The 20,328-nt window shown below is 36.8% G+C and overlaps 1 protein-coding gene across 1 annotated transcript; it reads right to left on the reverse strand.

Moving 5' to 3' along the window:
* Positions 1-15,114: 15,114 nt before the first annotated feature.
* Positions 15,115-19,330, reverse strand: LOC121255289 (putative disease resistance protein At1g50180). Its single transcript, XM_041155579.1, has 3 exons — positions 18,277-19,330; positions 15,875-17,548; positions 15,115-15,430 (listed from the first exon to the last, which is right to left on the reverse strand). The coding sequence occupies exons 1-2, from the start codon at positions 19,328-19,330 to the stop codon at positions 15,897-15,899; spliced, it is 2,706 nt and encodes a 901-aa protein (XP_041011513.1). The 3' UTR covers positions 15,115-15,430; positions 15,875-15,896.
* Between the last annotated feature and the right edge of the window lie 998 nt (positions 19,331-20,328).

Raw genomic sequence — 20,328 nt, forward strand, 5'->3', positions numbered from 1 at the left:
AGATCATTTTCACATATTCAAAAAAATTCAGAACATCTTCACATAACATGTACAAATTTTCAAATTTCATATTCGTTTTATTGTTATAGAGTTTAGAAATTGCATGCCAGAAATAGTTCATGTTTACACCAGTCATGACAAAAAATATTGTCTATTTCATACAAGTTTCATGAGTAATGCAAAACGCATAACTGGAGTTGTTTTCACATTTCTTATCAAAACATAACATGCATACTTTTCATAAAATCAACCACAATTCATTTTCTTTCTATGCAAAGTCAAGCATAGGAATTCCGCTTACCTAACTCTTGCATCGTATTCTCTAAGACCGGAACCTGAACCGTAGTAGAGTCGCAACCTAATCCAAAGATATCGCTAACATATTAATAACTTGTACACATACAAAGCCAACTAACAAACAAAATTGTAAAACTAGAAACTAAAGATCCAAATGCACTCGTAAATAACCTATAACAAAGTAGCCCATCCCAATACTTTGGGTTTATAATGGTCCAAGTACAACGTCCATGCACTAAACCAAAAAATTAACCTAACTTCCTCGAATTTCCCTTAATCATTCACCACACACACGTCAAGCCACAACCCACACTTTTAAGTCAAAGTGAACTTGATCACAACATATCCAATAGCCAGCAATCAGCCCACATGTTCAAAAATAACTTACACCTGACTTATCTAACAAATAAACATCATGCAAATTATCCCTAACATGTCAAATCGACATGCCCGATGACCACACAACCACGCTGTCAATTCTTACCCACCCTTAGTACTACAACCGGCAACTCCCAACAAGTCACACAACAAACATCCTGCAAACTGGCATATCAGCAGTCCCTCTTCAAACTTTCAAGTCTTCTTCTCCACATATGGGATTAGATATGAGGTAAAGTGCGATAGTTCAACAAATTTGGTCGCGTATTAGTGCATTGTCATAGTCCCTTACACTAAGTTGGAAAACTTCCTTGTCCTAACATCTCTAACTGATCTTGTAAAGAAATGATCAAAGAAAAGCTACTTGAAGTAGGGCCAGCTAGCAACTTCCCTCCCTTCAGCCTCCTTGATGATTCTCTCTGATACCCACTATCTCTTAGCCTCTCCCGCTTGTTTCAAAGCATAGTACATTACCTTCAGCTGATTAGTGCAATTCAAGACACGACATATTTCTTCGATGTCTTGGGTCCAATTCTCTACTAGGGTCGGGTCGCCTCGCCCATCAAAAGTGGAAGGGTGCATTTGATTAAATTGTTCCACAGTGCAACCACCCTCATCATTGGTTGCGTTCAAGTCCGAAATGTTTCGTACCCAATGACAAGATGCCATTCTAAAAAACAATATAAATTAGGATTTTTTGTTGTTTTACCCATTCTTATCCATATACTAATCTATTGATCCCAACCTACATACTGAGACTCATAGAATCCAAGGCCTCCAATCCTATCCAAATCCTTTCTTACAATCTATAACTTCATATTTGGCCAGCACACATATATTAAAGTCTACCGAACTTAAAACTTAACGCTCGATCTCGCTTAAATACACCACCAAAATCTAAACCTTCAATTTTATCAAAATCATTTTGTAAGGTCTACAAAATGAGAGCCTACAAATCTAAAACCTCAATTGTCTTGAAATCAGCTCATAAAATCTTTAAAATCCAATACCTCAAATTTCATAGGACATCTTTCCAAAAGCTTGCAGATTCGAAAACCTTAAGGCTTGTTTGAGAGTGAGATAAGATGAAAATTTTGTGAATAGTAGTAAGATAGTTTGTGAATAGTAGTGAGATAATTTGATTTGAATATTTTTTAGATTTTGGGAAAGGATAGAGAAAAAGTTGAATAAAAAATATTATAAAGTTAAAATATTATAATAATATTATTTTATAATATTATTTTTATTTGAGATTTGAAAAAGTTTGAATTATTTTTTTATTTTTTATCTGAAAGTTTGAAAAAGTTATAATGATTAGTTTGAAAATTTTGTATTTGAATTATGTTGGGGAGTAAGATGGGATGAGATAAAATAAGATCAGATGAAAATTTTGTTTCTCATTTAAGGCCCCAAACCTGCCATGGAATCATCTCTTGCAGTTCGCATAAGTATAAACATCAAATCTGAAAATTGTTTCCTAAGGCCCATAAATATCCAAAACCTCATATATTATAGTCTGTAGAATCTCAAACCATTGCGATACCCCATATGATAAGGATAAATAGTAGGTGGTGAATGAGATACTACATTACTTAAAAATGAGAAGTTTTTGCTTTTTATAATATTCCAATGAGATGCTCTGTTTTGATGTGATGATGATGCTCAAGTTATGTTATGCCAAAATACTCTGGGTTTTATATGTCTTAAAATCATCGCTCTGTTACGTTTGAAAACATGTTTTGTTCTGTCTGATAACTCTGGAAAATGTTTTTGTTCTGTATATTGTACTCTGTAAATGCTCATGTTTGCATGCTAGTATATATCATCTAGTTACTGAGTTGTTGATAACTTACCCATTATCTCCATAACATTTTTTAAATAATTTTGATGGTACAGCTAGGATCAAGACTAGAAATCATGTATAAGTCTACGTGAATATCGTGGATTAAGTACAAAGATTGTATTTTGGTTATTGGAGATTTTATTTCATAGTTATGTTTTGCTCTATTGTCTTGGTATCTTGGAAGGTTGATATTAAATTTAAGATCTTTTTGTGGGGTTTAGATTAATCTTATTGGAGTGATTGATCTGAAATAGCGAGTTGTACGTATCATTGAAAATTTTGGAGTCTATAACTATATGGTTGGAAAATGATTTTGAGTGACAAGGAGTAACTCTCCAATCCATCCGAGATTGGGGCGTTACAATTGATATCAGAGACAAGTTTGAGATTCTGCATACTATAATAAGAAGTTTGATGAAATTTAAGGTTTTAGAATTTTGTAGGTCCAAGATATGATTTTGATGATATTTATGGCTTCCACATTTGCATACTCATGGAAGGTGGCTTACGAAATCTGAGATTTAGAGATTCTGTAGACTAGATGGATTGAGATTTTGGGAATTTGAGGTTTTAGATTCGATAGGTTTATTCTGTATGCTGTAGGACATGATTTGGATATGAGTTAAGGTCTAGCTTTTAAAGTTGACCTAAGTTTGATCAAAAGATAGGTTTAAGGTTTTGTAGATAATAAGATTTGTGGTTTAGATATTTTTTGGTTTTAGGAAATAATTTTTAGATTTGAGGTGTAGACATTTACGGATTGCAAGAGATGATTTTGTTGACATTTAAGGTTTTAGAATTTACAGGCATTAAGGAATGTGTCCTACAAAACCTGAGATTTTAGGTTTGACTGGTTTTTAAGAAATGATTATTGTGACATATAAGATTATGTGGGCTCTAAGAATTGATTATTTTTAGATTGAAGTTATAGATTGTACAAAGTTCAAGATTTTTTTTTTTTTTTGTAGGTGCTCAGGACATAGTTCCAGCAAACCATTGGAAATGATTTAATTGTTTTGATAGGTTGTTGGATATTGTCAAGCTATGTAGAGTATTAAATTAGGTAGATTAGCCTTTATCCAAGTTGGTTTTGATTATGACTAGACCTTAGTGGTCGTTGAGATTGATGTGTATTAATTGCCACAAGCTTATATGTGAGTTGGAATTGAGATGATGAGTTCTTGGGTATATGCTGTCGGGTTGAATCTAATAGATGCATTGTCGGGATAGTGATAGAACTTTTGAGCTCGTTTAATTCTGAATGGGAAGTACTGAAATTTCTTCTAGTTGGGTTCAACGTGCATTAAGTTGTAATTGGGATTTCTCCACCGTAAAGATGTTCACTTGTATATGTATCGACACATATAGGAGTTGAGAAGATAAATGTCAACTCTTTTCGTTGCCAATGTTATAATCACCGCTACCCTTGGGTTTCTCAAATAGACCCTTCCGGCCTGAAATTTATTATTAAGTTATGGCCGTCAATTCCTTTCAAAAAATTTTAAGGCGTCTTTCTTGAAGTCTCGTTTGGAATGGACACAAAGGAACACTATTTATTATTATTATTATTATTATTATTATTATTATTATGTTTTTTGTAAGTCAGTTAGTGTTTTGACAAGAGCATTTTGGAATTTTTGATCCGGTAAGCTTATTCTAAGGACAATAGGAAATGATTTTGATAAGATTTAAGGTTTAAAGTTAGTAGACCTTAAGCTATAATTATTTTCAGATTTAAGATTATAGACCTTTCAGATGTTAGGCAATTGTCTATTATTCGGATTTGAGATTATAGTTTCAACAAGTTCTAAGAAATCATTCATTCAGGCTTAAGGTTATTAATTGCAACTGAGAATGAAAGAAAGAATTTAAGAGTAAAGTGGGAGTGCATGAATTTGAGAGACAAGAAGTTGGGTTGCTAACAAAGTTGTCTTAAGTGTGCAACGGAAGCGTGGTTTTTGGTAATATGATGGTTTGAGAATAAACTTCGGGAGAACTGGAAATCAATTAACTTGAGGTCTCTTAGGACTTAAAGCCTGTGGCTTTGGACTTTCAGTTTTTGGAGGATTATTGAGAACTATAAATTCTTAGAGACCATAAGTTGAATATTTTTCATGAATCGAGTGCGAGATTAAAGGCCACGGACTTTGGAGAGTTTTAATATACTAATTGTACGAAGTTATTACATTATGTGGGGAGTTCTTTGTAATTTTTATTTTTATATGAAGTCAGATTGGAATTATTGTTAGACTTTTAAGTCCATTGTTGAGGTTTATGTTCCTAGACTTGAACTAGACCCTAGAAAGTATGTCGATCGATACTATGTGCGCATACGTGTATGCCTAGAGGATTAGGAGGTATTTGAAGCACCAAGTAAATTATCGGAGGACTAGAATCTTGGAACAATAGGTTCGACAAAATGATCGAGAATTAAAATAGGCGTGAAATGGATATGACATTAAGTGTATAGATGTGGCTTAGGATCTAGCAAATTTCGAGGACTAAATTTTTTTTAAGGGTGAGAGAATGTAAAGCCCAAGTCTGTAGCCCAGACTAGATGAATCCCCAGGATGATACGATGTCGTTTAGGTAAGAATATTTACTTATTTTTTTTGGTTTAGTTTCTATTCCCTTCTGTTTCTTGCCCACCCCGACGGTTTTCCTCTCTCACTCTCTCTTCAGTTTATTTCATCCTGAAATCCCCTCCTTCCCGTATCCCATCTTCCCACATTTTTATAGTTTCCCCTTTCTTTTCTCACAGTCACCCTCTCTCTGAGCCTCACCATTTTTATAGATGTTAATAATGCATTATTGTATGGTGACCTCGATGAAGAGCTTTATATGAAGCCACCTCCTGGCCATTTCACGGCAAAAACCAACCAAGTTTGTCGTCTACAAAAAAGTCTTTACGGCTTGCGGCAAGCATCCAGGCAATGGAACACCAAGCTCGTCTCCTCTCTAGCTGAATTTGGGTTTGCTCAATCCAAAGCGGATTACAGTCTCTTCACAAAATGCACGCCCACTTCCTTCGTAGCCTTGCTCATCTATGTAGACGACATCATTCTAATGAGTTCAAACACTACTTCAAGCACTGCTGTGAAGCAATTTCTGGAGACAAAATTCAAGATAAAAAATATCAGCTCACTTAATTACTTCCTTGGCATGGAAGTGGGACGCTCACAAGCTGGAATCTAACTTTGCCAATGCAAATACGCGCTGAATATATTGGCTGAGATGGGCCTATTGGCGTCTAAGCCTTCTCCATTACCAATGAAGCCTAACATCAAACTCAAAAAGGATGAAGGTGCACTCTTTCATGATCCTGCTCTCTACCGTAAATTGGTTGGTAAGCTTCTTTATCTAACCAATACACGGCCAGACTTAAGTTACAATGTCAACCTACTTAGTCAATTCATGGCAACGCTGAGAGTCCCTCATTATGATGCTATCATCAAAGTCCTCAAGTATGTCAAGAGTACACCGGAACAAGGCATTTTTTTCCATACCAGTTCGAAGATGGAGCTCGTGGCTTACTCAGATGCTAATTGGGCCAACTGCCCAGATACACGAAGATCAACCATCGGATTTTGCGTGTTTATTGGCAACTCCCTTGTCTCCTGGAAGTCAAAGAAACAGAACACTATCTCAAGATCATCTGCCGAGTCTAAATACAGAGCCATGGCAGCAGCTGTATGCAAACTCACCTGGCTCCGTTATTTGCTCAATGATTTACGTGTTTCCATCAAGGCACCAGCTACTCTCTATTGTGATAACTTAGCTGCCATGCACATTGCCACAAATCCCATTTTTCACGACAAGCGCACGAAGCACATTGAAATCGACTACCAGCTAGTCCGAGAGAAAATCTCAGATGGGCAAGTGCTTACTGCTCATGTCTTCTCTTCTGCTCAGATGGTTGATTTACTCACAAAACCTCTCAATTCTCCCACGTTCAGTAGGCTTTTATCCAAGATGGGAGTCATCAAAATTTAATCTCCATCTTGCAGGGGGATGTTGAGATTACAGAAAAATAATAGCTGTAGGAAGAAGGATCCACCAGATGCAAGTATCGTGCAGAAGCAAAGGAATATAAATCCATTATAGTGAGCTGCAAATATTTTTTTCTTATTGTTTTATTGTTTTACTCATTCCTTTGTATCTATAAATAGCAGTAGGTACTCGTACGTAAGGGTGTAAGAATTGAACAATAATAATTTCTTTCCAGTAACGACATTATGTTACCTCGTCTTCTACCATGCGCGCATATTGCTCTTCTGCGTCCTCCTTTTTGGCTTTGCATCTATGCCATTGTTAATACAATAGGGCTCCCAATTGTATCATTGATTAATCATTTTAGAGTATAGACCATTTAGTTTGTGTCTTCCATTGGGGCCTTATACTTCTAAAGGCTATGAAAACCCATAAGAAAAGGAAAGAAACTTGAAGTGCCTTTCCTAAAAACTTTGGAGGAATCAGGAATTGATGACTTCTCTCCCGCTCGTCAAATTCCAAAGAACTTCGCTCTCTCTCCTCCCTATGTCTGAGTTTACATGATATGATATGAGTTTTGGTGGTAATTTGTTACCTATATAATCAGGAATCGTAATTTGTTACCTACATGATAAGTAATGCTTGCTGTAAAACACCAGCCATAGACATATATACATATATGTATATATATACATATCATTGCTTAAAAACAAAATAAAACACTAATTCCTGCAAGCAATAAATTTTTATACATAGGTTTTTAGGTGAAACAGCAAGACATAGTAGCATGATGATAGGAACCCAAATATAAGTTACAAGCTTGTTAACATCATTGATTGAAACTTGTGGGCTTGCATACAAATGGAGCTAACCAGTTTTGATACTATATGATGGAATTTCTAACTTCAGCTCCTACAATGTGATCGATGGTACTGTAAATAACCTTAGTCTTGAGACTGAATTCTTGCTATTTTTTTCTCTTTTGTACAAATTCAATTCTTTTGGAAAGGAAGAGTTAAAGGGTGGAGTTGATGCCTAGGCTTTTCTGAGAAGCTAAATAATATATTGAGTCATTTTAGAGCCTAAAACACTAGACGGCTTGAGGTGCATGGAAACCTTTTAAGTTGAATTGAAGGTTTGTAAAGGATGGACAAGGTAAGTATTAGACTCGTGAGATAAGACGATGGCTTCCCTGCAACTTGTTATTTTGGCCTTGATGAAGTGAAATGAGAAAGTTGGATATATGGTTTTTGATTTAAAAAGGTGGCTACTAAAATTCGGTGGCTAAATTAGCTCTCCCAAGACTTCATCACTTCATAAATATTTCACTCAACCAAAAAGAGCCCAAATCGTAAATTTATGGTGTTGCCTTTGGAATTATTTTTAATCATTTAGAGATTTTGAGAGCCGTATATTGCATCATTAAATGATTGATTTTGATAGCCCTATAATTAATTGTCGTTTCATTAGTTTGTATAGAATTTTGATACCCAAGTACCGATTGTTTGTTTATGGTCATTAGGGATTACTATACTGCAATTATTTCAAATGGGCAGATAGTGGTGAAGACAAAGAAAAAAAACCTTGCCAAGATAGAAACTGAATTGTTAGGATGGAGAAGGAGCTTCGAAAAAGAGAGGAACAACTTCTAAAGAGGGAGTTCAAGGTCCACAACAACCAACTCGCTATACAACGGCAAGAAGTAGATATCCTAGCAAAACACACACTAATTCATGTATTGGATTATTTCTATAATAATTTCATTGTATTTCATACAGTCATAGTGAAGCCCCATTACGGGAGGGAATTTTGTATATCGTACTTTTGTGGCCTTTGTTGTGTATAACCTCAACTAACTAGTTGTGAACTTTCTTGTAAGTGACTTTGTCTTTGTGTGCATCAGTACTCTTGGTATTTATAAATGAGAGATTCAACTGCAAAAAGAGAACGATCATGGCAAATGGCATGGCAAAAAGAGACCATCCTATAATTACATGGAAAATTCCTCCACTCATTTCATATAATTAGAATTTTATTGAACTACCTGATTTAACTTTAACAAAATATAGTTTGGGCTATCCAAGCAGCACCTCATTCCAGTGCATATAAATAACATACTCCATACTTCACAATTAATTAACATTTACAACTCAACATACAACCATGGAATGAAATACACCAGTTCAGTTTCCAAACTAAAACATAAACAATGCATTGTACATCTCTAACTTGAGTGTAAACAAATACACCAACAAAAGATAAAATCATCATTCGAAAGTATTTCCATAAACCTTCAAGCCTTTAAGTGTCCAAAGTGCTGTCTAATCCCATTTTGTACAAATTTACATCATTATTTATGCAGAAAAAAACAGAGAAACATATGTGAGGGACTTAATTAATTCTCCATTAAAGTTCCACTATGAAAAATAAAACATGTCCTACCAATACCTGTAACTCCATACTTGTGCTCAGCATGCTCTTTCCCTTTCCACATCCAGAAAATAATTTTTGGAAGCGGCGAAGAGAAAAAATACTATTGATTATAAATATACTGGCCAAACATTCACTCTCCACCATATCTCTTATAAAAGAGAGGAAGAATATATAATTGACTCAACACAAACAGTAGAAAATTAAGTTGATCTCGTATGACATCGCAGTAGATAATTAAGTAGAAAATTAATTGCCTGGTATGACATCGTATAATGCATCAACTCATGAGATGAAAAAAAGTATTAGGAAGAAACCAACTTGAGCATATGGTTTTAGTTGGCAATAGATAGATCCAATATCTCTATTAATGTGTCCACTATGGGTTTTCTTTATTTTTGTTTGGAAACTGTAGGAATGCTGTCAACTTGGGCATATGGGGCCACGACATGGCCGCACTACAACACAACCCACATTTTGTGTCGGAGAAAATCGTTGCAATAGCTAAAATCTGGGTCGCACACTCTTTTTCCCGTCCAAGCTATTAACATATATACATCTAGTATAAATAATGATACACGACATAACAGTACACACAGCACAACAGCTAGTGCAGAGCCACAACGGATTGTAAACCATACACTGCAAAATAGATTCCCTTGCACTGCAGAATAGATGGTTGGTCTCTGCTGTGATGTAACAAACTTTATTCTTTGATTCTCTTGTAAAAGTCTATATATAGACCACTATGTACTGTTATCAATTATCAAAGGAAGTTTTTCCTACTTTCCATTGCTATGTTTATTTTTCTTTTACTCTGCTTCTCAACATGGTATCGAGAGCCATATCGAGAGCCATTCGACTCAGCTAGTCTTCCCGATCCATGGCCAATCCATCTCCCTCTCTCTCTCCCTCTCCCTCTACTCCTCCTTCTCCCTCTCCCTCTCCTTCTCCATCTATTCCTTCCTCCTTCTCTCACATCATTTCAACAAAACTCACCACAAAGAATTACCTCCTTTGGAAAGTCCAAATCTCAGCGTATCTGCGTGGTCAAGATCTATACGGCTATGTTGATGGCACCTTACCAAAACCTCCAGCATTCCAAATCAATGACCCTAATCAACCCTACAAACCCAACCCTGCCTTCTCTCTTTGAAGACGTACAGACCAAATGGTCCTCAGTGTGCTATTCTCCTCCCTTTCAGACTTTATCTTGGGTCATGTCCTCTCCTCCTCTACTGCCCGAGATCTTTGGAACTAAGTAGCCTTAATGTTCTCATCTCACTCTCAAGCTAAAGAATTCCAAATCAGGTTCCAACTTACAAATCTATCCAGAGGTGACCAATCCATTACGGATTATTTTTGCAAAGTGCGTTTACTTGCTGACTCCGTTGCTGCTACTGGCAATACCATATCTGAGAAGGAGCTTGTTTCCTACCTCCTCAATGGTTTAGGCTCTGCCTATGAATCCTTTATCACTTCTATCACCACAAGAGCTGAACCATTGACCTCTCATGAACTATACCAACTCCTTCTAATACATGAAAGTCGACTCTCTCATAATTCCAAAAACAGTACAGCTTCACTTGATTTTTCCGCCAACTTCAGCATAGCAAATTCCTACCATGGTCGTGGTCATTTCAGAAATGGTAGGAAAGGTTGTGGTTGTGGCAGAATATCAAACAATAGCCGTGGCGGATGAATTTTTAAAACCAACAATGGCATCCAACAACACAACATGCAGAGGCCTACCTGTCAAGTCGCTGTCAAGTCTGCAACAAGTATGGACATGTTGCTCTCCAATGCTGAAACAGGTTTAATTATTCCTATCAGTATGATTCTTCAAACAACTTCTTTGCACATTCCTCTGCTCAAAATGATTTTTCTGCTAATTACACGGCTCCAAGTTCAACATCAGACAACATTTGGTATCCTGATTCTGCGGCTATGCACCATATCACCAACGATCTGGCCAACTTAAACATGTCCTCGGAACCGTACACTGGTGGTGAAACAATTCGAGTTGGAAACGGCACTGGTCTTCCTATTCATAACCATGGTGACACCTCTCTTTCCACTGACTCTTCTCCCTTTCTTCTTCGTAATCTACTGCACGTACCTTCCATCACCAAAAACCTCATATATGTGCTTCGATTTTGTATTGACAATCATTGTTTCTTCGAATTTCACTCATCCCATTTTTCTGTGAAGGACTCAATGACCAAGAAAATCCTCCTCACCAGTCCAACCCGTGACGGACTCTACGTGTTTCCACCTACCAACGCTTCCTCTCCCACCGTCAATGTTAGCGAGAAAATCTCCCTTGCTCAATGGCACAGATGGATGGGCCACCCTTCCTTAGCTCTTGTCACTCGCATCCTGCGCAATCAATGCTTGTCCATTTGTCCCACTAAAGACGTCTTCAAATGTCCCGTGTGTCCGTTGGCCAAATCTCATCAGCTGCCATTTTCTTCTAGTCAGGCCCTTTACAATAGGCCTTTAGCTTTGATTTGTTCTAATCTTTGGGGCCCAGCCCCTTATGTATCTCGGTTGGGCTTCAAATACTCCATCTCCTTTGTAGATCATTTTACCAGATACACGTGGTCATTTTCCATCAAATTCAAATCGGATGTAGTTCATATAGTCTCTAAATTTTTGCCATTTGTTGAAAGATTATTTAATACCAAGTTACTTAATCTTCAAACTGATGGAGGTGGTGAATTCAAACCTATCACCTCTTTGTGTCAAAAACTTGGAATTAATCATCGTATTTCATGTCCTCATACTCATTAACAAAATGTACTTGTAGAAAGAAAACATCGTCATATAGTTGAAACTGGGCTTGCCCTTCTAGCCCAAGCATCACTTCCCTTCACATATTGGGCCGATGCTTTTGAAATTGTTTTCTACCTTATAAACAAGCTTCCCACTCCAACTCTTCAAAATCAGTCTCCATTTTTCAAAGTTTACAAAAGTGACCAATTTCTTAAAAGTTTTTGGTTGTCAATGCTGGCCTAATCTAAGGCCATATCTCTCTCATAAATTCAACTTTCGTTCCATATCTTGTTTATTTCTGGGCTATAGTGCAACACACAAAGACTACAAATGTTTAGATCTTGCCAACAATAGAATGTACATCTCACGAGATGCTACATTTCATGAGTCTTCATTCCCCTTTTCTCAGATAAAGCCCACCCACCCATCTCTCCCTTCCTCCCAATCTCACACTTTGCTTCCGTTCTTTAACACATCCATTTTAGGCCCACACCCAAATTCCTCCCAACCCGATCCAACATCCGCTCAGCCCACACCCTCTCTCTTAGGCCCTGGTCCATCTAATCTCTCCCAAACTACTTCCTCAATGTCTTCATCAACCTCCCACACCCCAGATTCATCAAACCCCTTACCCACATCCAGTCCTCCCGCATCATCAACAATCCTCATCCCGCCCAGGTCCCCCATCATCACTAGAGCTCAAACTCACTCTTCCCGTCCCAAAGTTTTCACTGATGGAACCGTGCTCTACCCTTCTCGACAGTGTCTCACTACCAGTGCCTCGGTTCCCAATGACCCATCAAGCTATTTAGTAGCTTCCAAGTTCTCAGATTGGCGTCAAGCAATGGAAATAGAGTATGCTGCCTAGCTAAAAAACAATACCTGGATTTTGGTTCCTCTCTCTACAAATTCCAACATTCTTGGTTGTCGATGGGTTTTAGAATCAAAACAAATGCCGATTGCTCTTGTCAAAGGAGAAAAGCCAGATTAGTTGCCAAAGGCTTTTATCAACAACCTGGCATAGACTATCAAGAGACCTTTAGTCCAATAGTTAAGCCAACAACAATTCGGCTTATCCTTTCCATTGCTGTCTCTCATGGCTGTTCACTGCGTCAGCTAGGCATTGAAAATGTTTTCCTACATGGTACACTCACTGATGAAGTTTTCATGTAGCAGCCTCAAGGATTTGTAAGTTCAACTTATCCCAACTATGTGTGCAAACTCACAAAGGCTATCTACGGACTCAAACAAGCACCAAGGGCTTGGTTTGCTTAGCTCAGCTCGTGGTTAACTGAGTACGGTTTCTTGGCCTCTAAAGCCGATCCCTCTCTTTTTATTTTCAATCATGGTGCTATCTGTATGTTTCTACCTTTGTATGTAGATGACATAGTCATCACTGCCTCACAGTCCTCTGCCATCAATACTTTGATCCATGATATGAGTCTAGCCTTTCCAGTTCATGAACTCGGCAAACTCTCATTTTTCCTTGGACTCGAAATCGACTATACTCCTGGTGGTCTACTACTTTCTCAAAGGAAATATATCAAACAACTTCTCACACGCAGCAACATGCTCCAGTCCAAGCCTGTGACCTCCCAGTGGCTTCTTCTATCAAACTCTCAAAGTTTGACTCTCCTGATTTTGATGACCCGACCTTATATCATAGCTTAGTTGGTGGCCTTCAATATCTGTCACTAACCAGACCTGATATAGTCTTTGCAGTGAATAAAATTTTTCAGTTCATGCACACACCCAAACTCACTCATTGGACTGCTCTGAAAAGAATCCTGAGGTATCTCAAAGGTACCTTAAATCAAGGTCTCCTTTTTGCATCTCCCTCCAGCTTTACACTTCACGCATACTCAGATGCGGATTGGGGAGGTTGCCCCGACGACAGGAGATCCACTGAAGGTTTCTATAATTTTCTTGGCAAGCATCTCATATCCTAGAGCTCCAAGAAACAGAAGATTGTTGCAAGGTCTTCCATTGAAAATGAGTACAAGTTCTTAGCATCCACCGCAGCAGAGTTACTTTGGCTTCAGACCCTTATTCGAGAACTTGGGTTAACCTTGCATCAAGCACCAACACTTTGGTGTGATAACCTTGGAACTACGTACTTATGTGCTAATCCTGTTTATCATTCCAAAACAAAGCACATGGATATAGATTATCACTTTATTCGTGATAGAGTTACAGCCAACACTCTCAAGATTGACTTTTACAGCTCAAAAGAGCAAATAGCCGATGTTTTGACCAAGCCAATTGTAGCAGAAAAATTCCACAGCTTCAAATCTCGTCTCAAACCGGTTGACACCCCTTTGGACTCGAGGGGGCATATTAACATATATGCATCCAGTATAAATAATGTTACACGGCATAAAAGTACACACAGCACAACAGCTACTGCAGAGCCACAACGGATTGTAAACCATACACTACAAAACAAATTCCCTCACACTGCAGAATAGATGGTTGGTCTCTGTTGTGATATAACAAACTTTATTCTTTGATTCTCTTGTAAAAGTCTATATATAGACCACTGTGTACTGTTATCAATTATCAAAGGAAGTTTTTCCTACTTTCCATTGCTATGTTTATTTTTCTTTTACTCTGCTTCTCAACACAAGCAATTTCGCCAGTACATGGTCGATACAAGTTCATCTCAAAAAGTCTGTGACAGCGCAGCAGGAGAGCTATGCAAATGAAGGAAATTTTCAGTTAATACTTTTACTGAGGATGCACGCCCGTCGATAGAAAATGTTTTTGCCACCAAATGTTCTGGTGGGAAATACTAATACCTACCAGACTCTCTTGCAGTAATTGATCCGATCTCCACGAGCATAAATGAAAGTAAGCGTTCTTTTGCAACAAGCTTAATAGGCTTTTGCTGCATGATCTGTCGTGGGAACACCTATGTATTTCCTACGAATTAAACCTCTTGTGGGAAATAATACTTTTGGCGTATATGCCACAAGCCATTCCCGAACGAAATTTGTGGGAATATGGTTTTTCCCACAAAAAGAATGATTTTTGCCACCAAACTCATTCTTGAGAAAACACGGTTTTTCTTGCAGTGGGTGTAAGACAGCACTGGCGGCACCGTGCAAAGATTTGTGGATTTGTGAAGGAGAACAGAGACGAAAATTCTGTTGACTAGGCCTTTCAATTCCTACGGTTTATACATGAAAAATGCTTTTAACAATTCCTTCACAAAAAGTTGTAATCGCTCTCGGCCACTGAAAGTCCAACTAACCAACCACGGCCAGATGCCAATCTTCATTGAAAGAAAAAAATATTTTTATTTTTCTAGTTTAAAAAATGTTAAAATAAAATTGAGTAAAAGTTCGAGTAAAAAAATAAATCTCACACGACTTAAACATCAGAATTTAAAATAAATTGAGTTCCCAACTCCAACGAACATACCTAATTTCAGTACGAACATATATAGTTTTCAGTATAAGTTGACTCTCTTATTACAAATTTATAAATATTCTCAAGCCTAAAGTATCATAATTTACAACATCAAAGTTTAAAATAAATGTAATTTTCAATTGAGCACCCACATGACATGATATCATGATCATATTAGAGCGCTACAAACCTCTTATTTAGATAGAATACATAATACAAGTTTATTGAAGAAACAAGTCAGCCCAACAAACTTAATTCCAGAGATCAAGACCTCCAAACTCGAGCATTTTTCATCTCATCGATCACCTGCAAATCTCAATTAGAACATGTAATTATATCAAATTATAATTTTCCCTTTAAATGAGGTACTTATCAGGACATGCAGACCCAAAATAGATTTTAAAACCTTTCTATTACAACTCATGATGGAACGTCGTCCCACCGGATTTTAGTTCCATGAAAACTGATTTCAAATTTTGCAAGTATTTATATATAATCAAATCAAGATGTTTTCATTACAGATATATAAAGCTGCAAAAGATACCAAATGAAGACAAGATTAGAGATGCTCTTAAGAAAGAAGTAATTAATTAAATGTACGAAAGACATTGAAATTAGAATATAGCATGCGCGGAGTAGCACATTCCCATCAAGTTTTTGAAAAATTTAAGTATATGAAGTCTCCGCTATATATATAATATATATGTATACTGCTATATAGATTACTTTTTGTTTTATCATTAATATTACCTTTGAGTAAAATCTTTAATCTTCAAATTTGAAGGGAAGACACGTGTCGGATTTTGTAGAAATCTCGTCCTCCTTTGCCAAGTCTATCTCTGAATCGCATGGGCATGTTTATGATTTCCAATTTTTGTAGGGTAGTGATAAACTGAAGTCCATTTGGAACCATCCTGAGTTTGTGGCAACGTTCAATCTTCAAATGGCAGAGGCTAGGCAAGGATCCTTCCTCCACCTTCCACTCCTCTAATTTATTTAAATCAACAAGGCTGAGAGATTGAAGTTGAGGAAATCCTCTTACAGAACAAATCATCTTCTCTCCTGTGCAGGCAGAAGACCCAAGGTGGAGAATCTTTAAGTTGGGTAACTTCTCCAAAATCAGCATTGGGTCTTCTTCAAGATGAGTCCAATTTAACTTCAACTGGATAAGATGCGGAGAAATTTTGTCATGTTCCGGCAATTTCTCTATTTTCCCCCAAAGTCGTAGTTCATATATGTGAGGACAACTCGTTACCATTGGTGTTATATCCACTCTCTTATTATTGCTCCTTTGTTGAATGGTGATCTTAAGAACATGAAGACAATTGAATGTGAACTTTGAAGGCATTAACTTCTTTCCAAACTCGTCAAATCCAGTCGTCAGATCTTTAACATCACATATGGAAACAGGAATATTCACAAGTGTTTGTAGCTTACTAGCATTAGCTAGTTGCAACTTCCCATTGACTCTGGAAAACCGAGGTAGATACAGATGCCGCAAGTGCTCCATATTTCTGAACATATCATTTGGCACATTAGCTTCGCGATTTGTTGATCGCAAATCTAGTGTTTGCAAGCACTTCAAATTTTCTAGAGATGAGATACTTCTTACACCAGTATACCTAAGAGATAAGAATCTCAAGTGGATGAGACTATTGATCTCAGGGGGCAAATCCAATACTCGACTGCGATTGATAGTCGATATTACAAAATTAAAGACTCTAAGATATTTGAAGTTCCCTAGCATAGACTTTTGATCTTCCAAAGGCACAGAGAATGTTAGAAGAGACCTTAGGTGAAAATATTTTTGTGATCTTGATACTATAACGAGATTTGATCCACCACTGATAGCAACTCTTCTAACTTTACCAATGGGAGCTTCTATTTCTTCATTGGACTCATCATTAATATTGATGACATTGAGAAAGTTTTCCAATTTAGCTTTTTCCACACAGAAGTCTCTCATGAGATCATGGAGACGACAAGTTTTGATCCCTGCAACAAAACTCTTTTGTCCTACTTGTACCATACACCTTTGAACTAGCTGCTGTAAATATCGTTCGCCAACATCCTCCAGTGTTTCCTTGTTACTTCTAGTTTGAAGTATAAGACCTTCAGCCATCCACATTTGAATTAACTCCTTAGTCCGTATCTCAAAATCCTCTGGGAAATGGCCTAAATATAAGAAGCACAATTTCAAGTGTGAAGGCAAATCATCATAACTTAAAGCCAACACCGTGTTTATTCCAAGATCTTTCTGTTGATGAATGTATGATTTAACATTTCTATGCACGTGTGTCCACTCTTCTAACGTCTGCTTTGTTGCCAAAAGTCCTCCTAAGACAATGACGGCCAATGGTAAACCCTTACAATATGTAACCATCTCTTTTCCTAAACAGCTCATATCTTCCTTGATTTTAGAATCTGCATAGCCAACAACAATGTAAACAATATCATTCCGTCTTGCATTGAAAGCTTATAATATCTAATTATAAAGTGACTAAACCAAAGAAAAATATGGACTAAAAGCAGAGTATGCATTGTTATTGAAAGATTTTCCCTCCTGATCTATTCAATACTTGCGTTGTTATATGGTTTTTACTTTCAGCCAATTTAATGGTGTCTTATGTTAAAAACAATATCCCTTGAGTTTTTATATAAATATTTCTGTCTCTTCCACTTGAGGTCCTCAAAATCTTGACAAAAACTTGATTCATGGGATATTCTCGAATCCTCTCATAAAAAAAAAATAAAAAATAAAAAATAAATCAATATGTATGTATGTTCTCATACTTATAATAAATACATGCTTAATTTTGACAAAAAAAAAATGTCAAGTTTTCATTCAGACTAACAATTTTTTTCATCTTTTGGTCATTTTTTTAGAGGATTTAAGGTTCCGTAGTGAAATCAACCAATTCTAACGGAAAGACTGCAAAACTTCTCGATCATCAAGTAGCAAACTAATTTCATTCCTTTAAGAGAGGCTAAAGCTGTAAACGAATATTTTTTTTCTCTCTTAATTCATGTTCAAAACGTTAAGTTAAATAACGGGGGAAAAAAATATTACCTCGACTACTAAACTAGCAATCTTTTTATATCAAACACTTTTGAAAAATCTAGCGGATGAGAATTAGATATTGTTTATATACCTTCTGATCTCCATGATATTGCTAAGTTTTGAAGCAATTCCCAGCTGTTTTCATCATTTAGAAATGGTAATTTGTGAAGGGGGCCCCTTGGATCTACTTGCAAAGCCAAGTCTTCATTACGAGAGGTAAGCAATATTCTGCTGTTTGTATGATTCATTGGGAAGGCAGCACATAAACTGTTCCAATCCGCAACTTTCCAGATATCATCTAGAACCACCAAACATTTCTTTCGCTGCTGAATTTCACAAAGTTTCTCAGCAAGCTCTGCATCTGTCATGCTTCGAATTTCATCTCTCTGCACTTTAGATGGAGAGATAAGACCGATCATAACTCCTTCCCAAACATCTCTTCTTTGACATTGTTGAGAAATACATGCCCAGGCACGACAATTGAAGTGAGTCTTGACTTCTTGGTGATGATAAATCTTTCTAGCAAGAGTAGTCTTTCCAAGACCGCCCATACCACATATGGAAACGACTCTGTACTTGTATTTGACCTCTTCTGTCAAACAAGCCACCACTTCCTTCAGGTTATCCTCCAATCCAACAACAACATGATCATATTCAACATGTGCATAAGTTTGCCTTTGCTCTCTTATCTTCTCACTCAAAGAACTCGGGCCTCCAGCTTCCTTCGAATCAAATTTTATGCCATAATTTTGTAAATGTGAGTTCAATGTAGAAATTCTCTTTGTTATTTTACCAATCTCTGAGCTAGTTTGAGAAATAGCTTTTGCTTCTCCCAAGAAGCAGAGAAACCTCTTGAGGACATTTTGTATGCCTCTTCCCTTTCTGGAGCCAACTTCGAGGGCATACCTCTCAATAATATCTTCGGCGTCATAAGCAACATCTCTGATATCTGCAACACACTGGCGTACAATATTCTCTCTTTCATTTTGCCTCGCATCTGCATCTTTTAGGAGACATCGGATCAGTTTGAGCTCATCTTGTAGCAGTTCAACTTGGTCGCTCACCCCGTGCAAGCTGGATTTTGCTTTTTGTATGAGCAAATCACCAAGCCTTTCCACCACAATAGAGACGATAGCATCTGCCATTTTTCTTCACGTAAAAGAGGGGATGGATGGGATCGAACTTTGATTGTAACTTGGCTCAGATTTTGCAAGAAAGTATTATGTTATGTGGTGTTGCGGGTTTAATGGGAAAAGAAGCATGCATGGAAAGAGTAGGGTCGACACCAAAACTGCGTGAAACACGTAGTACTCTTTATACATCTTCTCTAACTTTTCTTGGCCCATGCTCGAAGCAATTCAGAAGAAAAGGAAGAGGGTATGGGTCCCTCGAAAATTTGCAAACGTGAGTCTTCATTTTTAAACTGCTTTGAGCTGAGTGCACTTTATTTTTAAACGCATATTTCGGTCTCGTTTGGATGCACAAGTCGCTGAGTGCATTCATTTTTAAATTGCTTTAAACATCCAAAAGCATTCGGATCTTACTTCTGAGTGAGATTATTGGCTGGCCCCATATCTGACAAAGTTCAGATTTCGGAATATTACTGAACCCCACTTGACCAACCCACGTGAATCCACCTACAAAGTTCCCTTATTTGCCTTTAATTTTTTTTTTTTTTTTGCGCGGAAGTGGGATAAAGGTAGCAGATGCAGAGTACTGTTTAATAGTGAGACTGAATTTTTTTTACAACTTTTCATAAATATATTTAAATTTATAATATTTATATCTACTTTAAATCTATTTTAAATATGTCTTACAAAATTCATTCAACTATTTTAATTTATTACTATTCATAAAAACTCAATTCAACTTAATATCAAAAAATCTTTCCCACACATTTATATCATCAATATTCTAAGCAAATTTTGCTAATTTAAACCGTCTAAAAGCCCACTACAAATTTAGAGAGAATTAGAAATCTTAATTCTAAAACGAGTTGTTTTATTATTAGATTGGTGTGTAGAGTTTATCATACATCTTAAATGAAAGATTTGATTAATAAAATTTCAAATTTTAAATTTATTTTTTAAATAAAATTACATTAGTTAAACATTTTATATTTATTATTTAAAATCTTGTCGTT

The sequence above is a fragment of the Juglans microcarpa x Juglans regia genome, chromosome 1D, assembly GCF_004785595.1.
Source record: "Juglans microcarpa x Juglans regia isolate MS1-56 chromosome 1D, Jm3101_v1.0, whole genome shotgun sequence".
NCBI classification, from domain to species: domain Eukaryota; kingdom Viridiplantae; phylum Streptophyta; class Magnoliopsida; order Fagales; family Juglandaceae; genus Juglans; species Juglans microcarpa x Juglans regia.

Bases quoted from the DNA above. Each gene is read 5' to 3' on its own strand.
- LOC121255289 (XM_041155579.1), bottom strand. From the start codon at position 19,330: ATGGCAGATGCTATCGTCTCTATTGTGGTGGAAAGGCTTGGTGATTTG. The intron at 17,549-18,276 runs GTATATAAACAA...TTGGCTATGCAG, and splicing joins AATATCATGGAGATCAGAAG to ATTCTAAAATCAAGGAAGAT.